Source organism: Schistocerca gregaria, chromosome X (genome assembly GCF_023897955.1).
Source record: "Schistocerca gregaria isolate iqSchGreg1 chromosome X, iqSchGreg1.2, whole genome shotgun sequence".
Taxonomy (NCBI): Eukaryota; Metazoa; Arthropoda; class Insecta; order Orthoptera; family Acrididae; genus Schistocerca; species Schistocerca gregaria.
In genome coordinates this window covers 514,840,784-514,855,201 of record NC_064931.1, presented here as the reverse complement: position 1 = coordinate 514,855,201, position 14,418 = coordinate 514,840,784, and the positions used below count along the sequence as shown (strand labels likewise).

The 14,418-nt window shown below is 41.3% G+C and overlaps 1 protein-coding gene across 7 annotated transcripts in view; it reads right to left on the bottom strand.

The window, feature by feature from the left end:
- Positions 1–14,418, bottom strand: part of LOC126299523 (uncharacterized) — a 204,364-nt gene that overhangs the window by 5,684 nt on the left and 184,262 nt on the right. For all 7 annotated transcript variants that reach the window (XM_049991498.1, XM_049991497.1, XM_049991492.1 and 4 more), the window contains one exon: positions 156–362. In XM_049991498.1, coding sequence (XP_049847455.1) covers positions 156–362 — 207 coding nt within the window. The remainder of the gene's footprint in view (positions 1–155; positions 363–14,418) is intronic.

The window sequence follows — 14,418 nt, the reverse complement described above, 5'->3', positions numbered from 1 at the left end:
CCTCCTCTTGCCCACTTCATTCATCCATTTTGTGACTGATAATTCACTTGTGATGCAAATTTCATTTTACTTTTTCATCCACTACCATGAGAAAACATTTTCCTAATCTTGCTGCCCCTCCTCAAAACAGTAAGTGGAGAAAAAGGGTCACACACCTGAGTTCCAAGTCCACTTGATCCACTAGCACTCATCAGGCCACCAAAGCTCATTCCCTGCTGCGATGACTGAGTTGTTGATGGAGTGGCCCACTGTGTTGAACTAAACAGGCTATACGTGTTGTCCCCACCAGGTCCAGAATGACGGGTAGGCATAGGGAATAATGAACCACCAGGAGCATAGCTACCTATATTACATGCTGTTACCTGCAACAGATGGAACAATTCATTAATACCAGAATCCTTAAAACCTTTATTTTGTTTAGTATTTTCACTGTCTTTACAACAGGAACAGTTAGAATTGACATTTAATCTTCAACTCAGAATGGAATGAGTTAATGATTATAATTTATACCTGTAGACAGAGACAACCTGGAGCTATACATAAAATGCATGAAAGTGCCACTATCCAATAAATAACACCAATTTTGAAACATGTAGCCCAAGAGACAGACACTATGCCACATGCTCTATGCCACAAATAAATAAGAGTTTTCATATAAATGTTTCATGAAAAGCTATAGACACTAGTTCTGCAAACACAAATTTCAACACTAATAAACCCAACTTTAGCAAAATGTCAATGCATTTAATTGCACGATATGTAAACTCATTCTACAATGAAAGGTACTTATAATTTGGTTAAGACTGAGTTTGTTGTTTTTTATGTTTAAGAACAGAGAAATATTTTCTATACCTTTTGATAAAACGTTTTCGTCATTACTCTACACCTGTCAATGGTAATAATGTGCCAAAACCGACTGAGTGATTATTTTATACTGATTAGTATCATGACTTGGAAACATATTATTAGTCACATGATTATATATGTCCACTGTCTGTAAATTTGAGAAATATTACATAACTTAAGTTTTTATTCTTATTATAACATCCCAATGGAAGGTGAATCTCTCAAGAAGGCATTGATCATACTTTCAAGAACTCTACCTAGACAGAATGAAATGCCCTTCTTCAGTGTGGGTGAAGTTATTTTTGGAGCTATAGGCCATATATTTGAAATCTGCAACATAATTTGGACTCTAATTAGCATCCTTACAGTATAATTGTGACTACAGATTCACATGTGATGGAATCAGATGATAAAGTATCTTAAAACACACACAAGAAAAAACTTTCACCTATAGTGATAAGTATAGTTCATTAACACAGCTATAATAGAGAATTCAACAGAAGCACTTAGCACTAACTCACCAGTTACACACACTACTACTATGCTTAATGAGTGTGTTCTCTGTAACTAATTCATTATGGTTTTGTACCAACATTTTATACCCTGAATCAATCTATGCAGCAATGTTAACGGTATTAAACATTTTGTTTTCACAAGCACTTTCCTCATTATTCTTAATTCAGCCACATAAATGGTTTACATCCTTACAGCCAACTGTTGTCTTAAGTCCTTCACCATGAAATAACACGCAATAGAAATAAAATAACTTTTGCTTCTGCTCACTCACTGTTAACCACAACTTTTCACTTAACTACATATTGCATATAGGAGGGAGTATGGGTCACCTGACACTGGCCCTCAGTATTTGCTGAATTGGGTGGGGACAGGAAATCTGATTCATCGCTGTGGAAGGATACGCTGAGGGAAGGTGTGAGTGAGTAGTAGTGGCAAGACTTGTCCTGACTACTGGCAGTTCAGAGTTAACATTGTTTCTCTCTGCAACATAGCATTGGGAACTGGGCCCCAATTACTTCTGGTCTCTATAACTCTTGCTACACCTAAATCAAATCATACTCAAACCGTTTGATACCATACTGAAAAAAATACACAGAATAAAACTATATCACAAAATTTCTGGCTCTTAAGAACAAGTCGCCCTACTAGTGACACAGGCTTATCACATTTGGTTTTTTGAAAATTATGAGTGTCTAATCTAACACCCTTGGTGAACTAAACTGGTGTCCAAAACTAAGACAACTAAGCACTATTCCTCCATCCTGTCTTTAATTCATAACATAATCATACAAGCTGTCAACAGATGTTGGTATGATCGTGTTCTGCATGGAAGATTCTGGTCAACGGACAACCACGGTAATGAAGTCAGAGCTCCTATCAAACAGGGTAGCGCCTGCCGGTTAATCCTCCATCCACAATCGCTGTGTACACAGTCACAGACAGTGTAGTATGGCACAGAGAAGATGCCTACGAGACTTTATGTGGTGGAGGGCCATAGGAATAATGTAAGCAGGGCAGTCGCAAACTGATAAGGCCCGATTGCTTAATGTGAATTGTTCTGTTGTTTCTCAGATGTGGTGACAGTTTAGAGAGACCAAAACTATATCCTGAAGACCAGGGTATGGCCGACGTGTGACATCAGCAAGAGATGACCATTATTTGGCTGTACGAGCATGACGGTAGCACCTTAGAGCTGCACAGCAACTAGCATCTGATCTCTTAACATCCACTGGATGTTTCGTATCGGCTTCGGCAGTGACCTTTATTGTCAGAGAACTGCTGTATGTGTACATATGATGCGTCTTCACAGAAGAGAATTTCTAGAGTGGAGTTGTCAACATGCCATCTGAACAGTCTAACAGTGGATCAATGTTCTTTTCAAAGATGAGTCCTAATTTGGTCTGGATAGTGATTCTCAATGGATTTGCATCTGGAGGGAACTAGAATACGATTTTGGCACCCAAACATTGTGGAAAGAGACTGATATCAAGGAGGATCCCTAATGCTGAGGGGAAATATTATATTGACCACTGTAACACCTCATGGAATTGTACGGGTGAAATTGTCAAGGTTTAACTGCCGTCAGGTATTGTGACGAGATCTTGGGACCTCAAGTGCAGTTATTGCAAGATACTGAGAGACCACACTTCATAATGATCGACCTCATGGAGCATGGGTGGTAGAAGTTTTCTTGGAAATGGAAGATACTGCACATGTGGGGTGGCCTGCTCGCTCTCCTGATTTTAATCCCATAAAACATGGCTGGGATGTACTAGGGAGATAGGTTGCATCATGTCAGTATCTGCCATACACTCTCCAAGACTTGTGAGCAGCTCTGCTGAAAGAACGGGTGTTACGGCATCAACATGAGATTGATGACATAATTCACAGCACACCTCATCGTTGTCAAGCCTGTATTGCTGCCAAAGGTCGTCACACCCTATATTGAGCACATTAACCAGTTGTTGGAATGCATGTGCAAATCCGTTAAGTTGGAAGACATTTTCGTCTACCATTATGCATGTTGCAATCCATTATGCATGTTGTAATCATTTACTTTCTGTATTCTTTACATTGTTTCTACTTGGCAACCTCCTGTTCATAATGTTTTGTGGCAAAATAAACGCAACCTTGCAAAATTTCTGTTTGTTGCTTTAATTTTGGATACCAGTGTATTTCAGAATAGCAGATGCACTTCATCCTTGTAAGTCAATTTGTTTACAGCCAGTTTCGGTCACTTATCATCCTCATGCAACCCAGACCCTACAAATGGCAAACCAGAAGAAAAAGTAATGTAACACCAATAGAGGATACAAGATCCAACAAAAGTATCCAGTTACACTTCAGATACTTAAGAAAAAATTTACAATGGCAACATGACATGCATGTCTTCATGTATGAAGGATAAAACAGTCATGGTCAAAATGTGAATACATTTGATTTAGAGTTATAGCACCAAAGCAATAGCTTCACCAACAGCACCCAAAACACTGGCAGTCCAGCATACAAGTATGATCCAACAGGTCACAAAGATAAGCCAAAGATCATACTGGCAAATACATTACATGTGCATAGTTAAGCGAGAACCATTCCTACCCCTAATACTATGTTGTAAGTTGGTATAAAAGTAAATCAGTGAAAATGACCATAATGAACGTAGGAATATACCTGCCAAGAAAGCAGCTGGAGGCTCCTGGGATACATGTGACTGGGGACACACTCTCCACACTACACGAAAACTAGCTAAAGGCAGAAGATAGAGAGAACATTGACAATATGTCTATCAACCAACAACAGATGCCAAAGAATAACAAGAATAAAAAAAGGTGGGACGGACAGAAACCAGACTGGACCACCAAGCCAGTTCACCCATGGGGACCTCAGGTCTGAACAAGCAAAGAGGTGCTGGGGGGTGGGGGGCTCCAACCCCTTAATTGGCCGACAAAGCTAGTGTGTCCTACGTCATACGGATGTGTAAAAATCACTGTCACGGGTAAAATTTAAAACCAAATCAGTTACTTTGGTGTTGTCTGCTACCACCAGATGTAGCATGTCAGCAAGTTTAAGGTTTTGCTGTAAGGTGGCCAAATTAGGGCAGTCCAATAGGATGTGAGCCACAGTGAGACAGGCACCACACTGGCAGAGGGGTGGATCCTCACTTTGGAGGATGTGGCCCTGGGTTAGCCAAGTGTGACCAATGCAAAGCTATCAGAAGGCAGCAGATTCCCTGCCAGAACCACAAAGGGAAGGCTGCCACACAGTTGCGGGCTCCTTTATGGTTTGCAGTTTATTCGAAGAAACCAGGGACACCAACCCATATTCCAAGCCTCCAACAATTATCCTGCCACCCTCATTTCCAAAGTTGGTATCCTGGTAGCCAACTTGGCCAACCAGTCAGCATCTTAATTTTCTGGGATCCCAATGTGACCCAGGGTCCCCCCTGAGACAAATGACTGTCCAGTGTAGTGGAGGTAATACAGGAGATCCTGGGTAGTTACAACCAGTGGTGTCATGGAAAACACTGTTTGAGAGACTGAATACTCAAGGAGTCACTGCTGATTAAGAATGACTTGCCACTGCAAGAACGAAGGCAATTGAGGGCTCAAGCAATGGTCACTAATTCTGCAGTGATTACACTGCATCCATCTGGCAGAGACCACAGTCACTACATCTTGCATGTGTGTAGGCAAAACTGGTTTGTCTGTGGAGGCATCAGTGTATACTATGTCTGAGCCTGGAAATGTATCAAGGACATCCCGGGATAGGTGGCGAAAACCCATAGCTCTACTGAGTCTTTCATTCCAAATAAGAAGTCAAGGCAGATCTGAGACCAGGATACACACCACGCGGGTGCATGCGATTTCTCCTTGTTCTCCATGACATGAGGTGACAGGAGATAGATGGGCTTCAAAGCAGAGCCTTCGTATGTGAATTTTGATCATGACTCCAGATTCTGGCCTCTGTTGTGGGAGGTAGCTCTTCCTACCAGGAAAAAGGACATGGTAGTTTGGATGCTCAGGGGAGCAGTGTATGTGTATTGCATAGCTGAGCAGCAGTTGTTGGCAACTGATTTGTAGGAGAGGAACACACACCTCCACGAGTACACTGTTCACAGGGCTGGTCCGAAAGCCACCTGTCACAAGTCGGACACCACAATGCTGTATTTGGGTCCAGAATCTATAATGCTGAGGGCGATGCTAAGCCATACATCACGCTCCCACAATCAAGACATGATAAAATTAGAGCTTTGTAGAGGTGCAGAAGTGTACAGTGGTCTGCATCCCAGCTGGTGTTATTGAGACAGCAAAAGTGTTAAGATGTGAGTAGCACATTTGGTTAATGTGGTGAAGATGGGGAAACCACACCAACTGGGGATCGAAGACCAATCCGAAAAAACTATATAACTCCACCACATTGAGCATTTGGTCCTCGAGGCAGAGTTCAGGTTGGGGATGGACAGTACGATGATGACAGAAGTGTATGACTCATGTCTTGGCAGTGGAAAACTGGAAGTTGAACATGAGGGCCAAGGACTGCATCTTTCATATGGCACCCTGCAGTCAGTGTTCAATACCCACAGTTGAGGAGCAACAGTAGATGCAAAAGTCAGGGCAAAGGGATAGGGCACTGAGGAATTCCCACTCACTGAACGGATCATTATAAGGTTCCAGGTGATCTGCAGTAAAAGGAATTCTCTCTACCCACTGTTTGAGGACACAAAATGCAGGCTGATAATTCTCAGATGCAGAAGTTCAAGCATAATGAAGAGCAAAATGTTCGGCAAGAGCATCTGGATCAATGTATACATCACCATTCATAGAGATACCAGCTACACCTGTGGGTAATGGTGTCCACAGATATGTCATATATTCACCCAAACCTGTGAAGGAGTGGTATGTTATCCAATGGTAGCAACGTCCTGCTCCCAGCATTCTCATTTCTGTTGTTTTACGAGGCACCGCACCATTTAAAGGCAATGAGGTGCTCCATCAAAAGATGTTGCTTACGACGTTGGAGAGCTAGCCTGCGATCTCTAATGGCCATGGAGATTTTGGGAGTCCACCAAGGTACAGGACTGCCAAGTCAGCTGCCAATCGAATGGCTTCAATCGTACTCTGGACAACCTCATCGATACCTCCATGTGGCAATATGTGAAGGGCGATGGCAGTAGTGGAAGCATTGTAATCAGCTTGGAAGGGAGCCCATCTGGGTGGACATCCAGGCAACTGATGCCAAGGTATAGTCAAAACGAATGGAAAATGATCACTGTCGCACTGGTTATCATGGCCTCTCCAATAGATGGTCGGAAGACCTGAGTATGAGAATACCAGTATTCAATAGGCAAAGATTGAGCTCTGCGAGCAAGTTTTTCACAGCTTTACTGTGGCCAGTGGTATTAGTTCCACCTCAGAAAGGGCTGCGGGCACTGAAGTCACCCAATATTAGGAAGGGAGGGGGGGGGACCTCAGAAAATAGTGCAGTCAATGTGTTTTGGGACACCTTCATCAACAGGAAGGAGATACGCATAACAGATGGTAAATTCCAGAGATGTCTTTACACAAACAGCCACAGACTCCATACTCGTGTTGAGTGGGACATGTTTGCTGTGGATAGAGTCCAGAATGCAAGTGCAAACACCATCAGATGCTCTTTCATAGTCGGTGTGGTTCTCAAAATAACCCCGATAGCCACAGAGGGTAGTAGTCCACATTGCTGGGACACAAGTTTCCAAGAGGTCGATGAAGGGGGGGGGAAAAAAAAAAAAAAAAAAAAAAAAAAAAAAAAAAGGGGGGGGGGGGAGTGCACAAAAGATGATGTAACTTAGCCAAGTGGGGGGGGGGGGGGAGGAAAAAAAAAACAACAACAACCCTGTTGCAATTCCACTAGAGGATCATGCTATCAATATCTTGAAAGGAGGGGGTTGGGGGCATAAAGGGACCAAGGAGGCAGGTTATGCCTCAGTGCCACCTACTGTCACTGGTTGTAAAGATACACCATCAATACACATTTGTTCTGAATCAGGGTGCATGGAGGGGTGGGAGTCCAGCAGCATGGAGGCCATAAGAATTTCCCTCTTTTTGGAAGGCTACTACTTCTTGTTCTTAGGCGATTTAGACTTCTGCGAGGGCTTGTCTGACCTAAATTATGGGGCAGACGAGGAATACAAAGCCCTACGAAATGTAAACTGTGGCTCCTTCAGCAACCGACTGGCACCTAGTTGCAGGACAGGAGACTCCTGTTGAAGGAACATCCCGAAGGAACCCTTCATGTTAAGGGTTGGAGGAGTGTGTTGTTCTCCAGCCAGGTGTTGGGGACTGATGTCCCTAGTGGATAGGGAGTTGGTGCTCCCAAAGGGGATATGGGCAAAGTAGCAGGATGAGGACCCCCATCCACCATGGAAGTTGGTGTTGTCAGACAGCCCCGAGGGCTAGATGTAGAAGACATGAAGGGCGATGGCACAGTCACTAAAGTGGATGACATCGCCATAGCAGAAGCACACACCAGTATCATATGTGTAAGATGTAGGTGAATGTATTTCTTCTTAGCATAGTGACCTGTGAGGCTGTCAAGGGTCTTGTATTGCTTGATTTTTCTTTTCGCATTTGAAAATGATGCAGTCTGGTGAACAGGAGGAATGGTGCTCCCCAAAGTTGACATAGATTTGGGGGAGGGGGGGGGGGGGGACAAGGAGTGTTCGTGTGCAACTGACAACCAGAATCCCTACAGATGGCACTGGTGTTGCAACGCGAACACAAGTGTCCAAATCACATGCATTTGTAGTGCCACATGGGTTAAGGAATATACAGCTTGACATCACAGCAATAAACCATCACCTTGACTTTCTCAGGCAATGAGTCACCTTCAAAGGCCAAGATGAAGACACCAGTACTCACTCTGTTGTCTTTTGGTCTCCGCTGGACATTATGGACCTAATGCACATCTCAGTTGAAAATGATACCCAGTGCAATATTCAAACTTTTATTGGGGGGGGGGGGGGGGGGTTATAGTGACAGAATATTACTCAGCTTGTAATAAGCAGAATTGAGCCACTTTGAATTTTCGAAATTGCTGCCACTTGCCCAAATCTGTCCTCGGTATGTTCAACAAAGAACAATCGCTTTGTAAAAAAAGAGGAATCCTCCTATGTCCTAGAACAAACCAAGTGTTGGGGGAAGGGGGAGTATTTCTCACTTTGCCTCTGAGCTCTATGTTCCTCTCATGGCTTAGCCAGAAAAGGGAAGGTAATGTTTTGGAGTCATACCCCTCCACATTGTAATACAGCTTAAATTCAGAAGAGACTGGTGGGGGCCATGTGACCACCAGCAGAAGGAAGTTTAATTCGCTTATGACCTAATCTTTTGCCACAGTGCTACCCACTCCGAGTGGAAACTCTCCCCATCGGCATCACCCATCCACAGCAATGATTATCTGGCCATTACACTGTTGCCCGGTGTCCCCATGCTCCAGCCATACTCCTTGGCTTACGTGGGGAGTTTCCAGCTGCGACACCAACAGTCAGGGGGCAACCACCATGCCGATGACCCGCTGGGTTTTGTGCATAGTACTGTTACAAGAAAGAAGGGTTCGAAGAGAGAAATGCACAAAGTTGGAATATACGCTGGGCTGGGTGTCCTTCCCTGCATGATCCACACTTCTGTAAAATTTAGAAAGGAAGTACCACGTTAAACAAAACTAGTGGACCATATAATTAATAATGAAAAGGGGTAGAAAGCCTTTAAAAAAAACCACCAAGCACAATCAGCACCAAGAAGGCCATCCAATGGCAAACAGGGAGGAGAAAAGCACACTAGAAAGATAGACTTGCAGTATGGAAAAGGAAGTAGTGCAGCAATGGCTGGGGCCCCATGGTGGCCCGGCATGTACTCAAAAATGAGATGTGAGCAACATGGATGATTGTACAAATGTGTGAACAGAAAGTCAAGTAGTAATGCTGGAGGTCATATCAGTTGTATGTGTCAACTAGATATGTAGCCACACACAAATTCATACTTGTAGAAAATAACTTACTTAAGTAAGAATAATGTGTTAGCACAAAGGGCTAGAGTGTGTGTGTGTGTGTGTGTGTGTGTGTGTGGGGGGGGGGGGGGGGGGGGGGGGGGGGGACAGCTGTGTAATAAATAGTGTATAAGATATAGGTATAAGGTATCTGTTAGGCTTCAGCAACTGTTGTTTGGTACTTTGTAACATTTATTATGTTATAACCCCCTCCATGCCCTTTGTACTTACATGCTATTCTTACTTCAAGGAAGGGGGAACTTATGTACAGCTCAATCTCTGGATGGCACACACAACTGATATGACCTCCTCCATCTGTATTAATGGACATTCTACTCACACAATTATACAGAAGGCTTAAAAATTACCTTGGTATATTGTGCATATAATCACAAGCACTCTCAGTAGTATTTTTGGTACTGGTTGCCTGTACACATCTCACCTCCCAACCCCCCCCCCCCCCTTTTGTGTTTTATACATTAGTAATTTAATTGTTATATGATTACATTACGATTATCTTTATGTTGTTTTGTTGTCTGGCAATTGACTGTGATTTTGCATACAATTCTAACTATTATACTGATTTAAGACATGTCTTTCTTCAATACAGGAGTCAAGGAGGGCTTATGTACTTAACTACTTCAGGCTTTTGGTTGGTTTTGACTTCTTGTACTTTGTTACAGGAATGAATGAGAACTTATGCACTTTAATTTCATTACATTCATGAATTATTAGATACTTATTTTTTGTGACTTAACATGGAATTTTCAAGCCATTCATTTCACCTATCAGGCATTTGGATTGTAATACATTTCCAAGTAGGTGATACTTTACTTGTGGCTTGTGCACAGATTTTTTTCCTCTTGTGTTTGTATAGCACATATCTATGTAAAGAATGTGTGTGCCTTATACATATATTAAAACGAACACTTAAATCTTTCCATGCGAGCTCTGAATTCTCTTATTTATTTATTTCTTTATTTTAAAAAAGAGGCTTTGTTTTAATGACTGCCATATCAATTCATGTATCATATCTGTGGCACACCCTCCCCTGTTTCGTGATAATACAAAATGAGCCCTTCTTTGAACTTTTTCGATTCCTCTATCAATCCTATCTGATGTGGATCCCACACCACACAGCAGTACTCCAAAAGATGGTTGACACAAGTGTAGTGTAAGCAATCCCTTTAGTAGATCTGTTACATTCTCTAAGTGTCTGCCAATAAATTGCAGTCTTTGGTTTGCATTCCACAAAAAATTATCTATGTGATCATTCCAATTTAAGTTATGTATAACTATAATCCCTAAGTACTTAGTTAACTTTACAACTTCTAGATTCGTGTGATTTATTGTGTAACCGAAACTTAGTGGATTCCTTTAAATACTCATTTAGATGACTTCACCATTTTCATTATTTAGAGTCAATTGCTACTTTTTTGCACCACACAGATATCTTCTCTAAACCATTTTGATCATCTGAGGCTGTCTTTTAATGTTTTGTAAACAATCTAAGAGGGCTGATCAGATTGCCTCTACATCTTTTATGTTGATCAGGAACAGCAGAGCACCTATAACATTTCATTGGGGAAAACCAGACATTACTTCTGTTTCACTCAATGACTTTCTGTTAATTACTATGAACTTTGACCTTTCTGACAGTATATCACAAATCCAGTCTCAAAACTGAGTTGATATTCTGTAGGCATGCAATTTGGTTAGAAGTTACCTCAGGAATGGTGACAAACATCTGGAAATGTATAAATATGGAGTCAATTGGATGTCAGCTGTTGACAGCACTCACTACTTAATGACAATAATGAGCTAGTTGTGTTTCACAAGAACAATATTTTCTGAATCCGTGTTTGCTATTTGTCAATAAATCCATCATTTAAAACTTCTGGGCTATTAGGCTGTGGCCTATGTAAAAACATTCTCTTAACATTTCCTCTCTGACTGCAGGAGACATCTTTGGAGGTAAAACGGCGAACTGCAACTAGAGCTCAAGGGAGTGCTGATTATATAGGCAGTGTACAGGGCACCAGAGTCTATCATGTGACGTCGGCTATGAGATTGTCGCTAGTATCGCCAACATTCTCGATTGAAAGTAACCCATCATCATTCTTATGTTGCAATGTTGACATCCAAATTTTGTCTGCTTTAACACTTTCCTCTTTTCTGTTAAAATTATTATGGTGTTTATAAGTCTCAATAATCTCTATATAAATACGCACATGATAATGCTATGTTTTCGATATGACATTCGTCTCAGTGAATTTTCTTCCATGATCACCCTCTTGGTGAAGATGTTCTGTTATGGCATATTTACAGTATGTCCTAGGCAGCAATTTCTCATGTGTTCAAGATGGGTGTTAACAATTCTTTTTGTAGTACCAACTACAAGTAATTTTATATTCCTCAACAGTCCTGATTCTCTCCCTAGGGCAAAGTATTCTATCTATCTCCTTGTTAGAATAACCATTCTTCTTGAATGTCAGATGTAGATGTTCAAGCTGATCTTCTAAGTCAGTCAGTTCACAAATTTTGTGCACCTTATCTACCAAGGTTTTAATCACCCATCTTTTTTGTCTGGGGTGGTGATTAGAATCTTTATGCAGGTAATGGTCAGTACACATGGTTTTTCTGTATGCTCTATGGCTCAACAGACCATCCCCATGTTTATAACAGACACATCCAAGAAATTCAGCTGGCCATTATTCTCGTCTCCATAGTAAATTGTATTTTTGGACAGATACTGTTGAGGTGTACTAGGAAGACATCAAATTCCTCTGCTCCACATGTCCATACTGTGAAAGTATCATCAACATAGCATTACCACCAGGCTGGTCTTTTTCTGGCAGTGTGCAATGCCTGTTGTTCAAAGTTCTTGATAAACAAACTGGCAACAGCTCGACTAAGAGGACTCCCCACAGCCATCCCATCAATCTGTCTGTAAAATATCATTATTGTATTGAAAATAGGTCATGGTGAGGCAGTGTCTGAATAGCTCCACAATATCTGCTGGAAAAATATCATCTATACATAAAATAGCTTTGTTTACTGGAATCGTGAAATAATGACACACCATCATAACAAACAAGGCTACCACCTTGTCCCACATGCATTTCCTTTAATTTGTCAATGAAATGATATAAATTTTTAATGTGATAATTTGTTTCATCAACAAAAAGTTGCAGCAATGAGGCAAGGTGTCTAGCTAATTCGTAGGTAGGAGACCCTATAGCATTCACAATATGCCTCAAAGGAATTTATGCTTTGTGCATCTTGGGTAATCCATAGAGCCAACGCAGGTACACTTCAGTTTTGCAGACTAGCTTCTTATCATCAGAGGAGAATGAAGATGCTTTCACCAATCAATTAGTAATTTTTAAAATCTTTGTAGTCAGATAGTTCTGATTTTTTTTTAAAAATTGGTGAGATCCAAAACATCATTGATTTTTTTATGATGGTTCTCACTTGTCTGCAGAGCGATAATGTTTTTATCTGCAGTGATATCCCTCAGAGCCCCCTTTTGTGCATGTGACAAATTACTGTGAGGTTGGTTACACGAACATAAAATTCTAGCTGTTTTCATCCTAATTATATCAGCTGACTGCTGTGGAAACTGACAAGAGTAATGCCATGGTCCATGAGAGGATTATCATGAAAAGATATTGAATTTAATTGATGAAAGGAGAAAATATAAAAATGCAGCAAAAGAAGCAGGAATATGAAGTATAGATGTCTAAAAAATGAGTTAGAAAGTTCAAAATGGCCAAGTAGAAACGATTTGATTGCTAATAGTAAACTGCAGGAGCATCTATAGAAAGGTCCCAGAACTGCTCTAATTAATAAACGCTCACAATGCCCATATACTGCTAGGGATAGAAAGTTGGCTGAAACCAGACGTAAACAGTAATGAAATCCTAAACTCAGATTGGAACGTATACCGCAGAGACAGGCTAGGTAGTAAAGGGGGAGGCGTGTTTCTAGCAATAAGAAGTGCAATAGTATTGAAGGAAATTGACGGAGATCTGAAATGTTAAATAATTTGGGTGAAGGTCACAATTAAATCAGGCTCAGACATGGTAACTGGATGTCTCTATATGCCCCTGGCTCAGCAGCTGCTGTGGATGAGCACCTGAAGAATAATTTGGAAAATATTTCGAGTAGATTTCCCCACCATGTTATAGTTCTGGGTGGAGACCTTAATTTGACGGATATAGACTGGGAGACTCGAATGTTCATAACAGGTGGCAGGGACAAAGAATCCAGTAAAATGATTTTAAGTGCTTTATCTGAAAACTATCTCTAGCAGTTAAACAGAGAACCGACTCGTGGCAAGAACATATTAGACCTTCTGGTGACAAACAGACCCGAACTATTTGAAACACTTAACGCAGAACAGGGAATCAGCAATCATAAAGTGGTTACTGCATCGATGATTTCAACCGTAAATAGAGATATTAAAAAAGGTAGGAAGATTTTTTCTGTTTAGCAAAAGTGACAAAAAGCAGATTACAGAGTACCTGACGGCTCAACACAGAAGTTTTGTCTCAAGTACAGATAGTGTTGAGGATCAGTGGACAAAGTTCAAAACCATCGTACAATATGTGTTAGATGAGTATGTGCCAAGCAAGATCATAAGCGATGGAAAAGAGCCACCGTGGTACAACAACTAAGTTAGAAAACTGCTGCGGAAGCGAAGGGAACTTCACAGCAAACATAAACATAGCCAAAGCCTTGCAGACAAACAAAAATTACGCGAAGCGAAATGTAGTGTGAGGAGGGCTATGCGAGAGGCGTTCAATGAATTCAAAAGTAAAGTTCTATGTACTAACTTGGCAGAAAATCCTAAGAAATTTTGGTCTTATGTCAAAGCGGTAGGTGGATCAAAACAAAATGTCCAGACACACATTTTCCAAAATGGCACTGAAACAGAGAATGACAGAGGGATAGAGAAACAATTAAAATCGTTCAAAAGAGGAAAGGCTGCTGGACCTGATGGGATACCAGTTCGATTTTACACGGAGTACGAGAAAG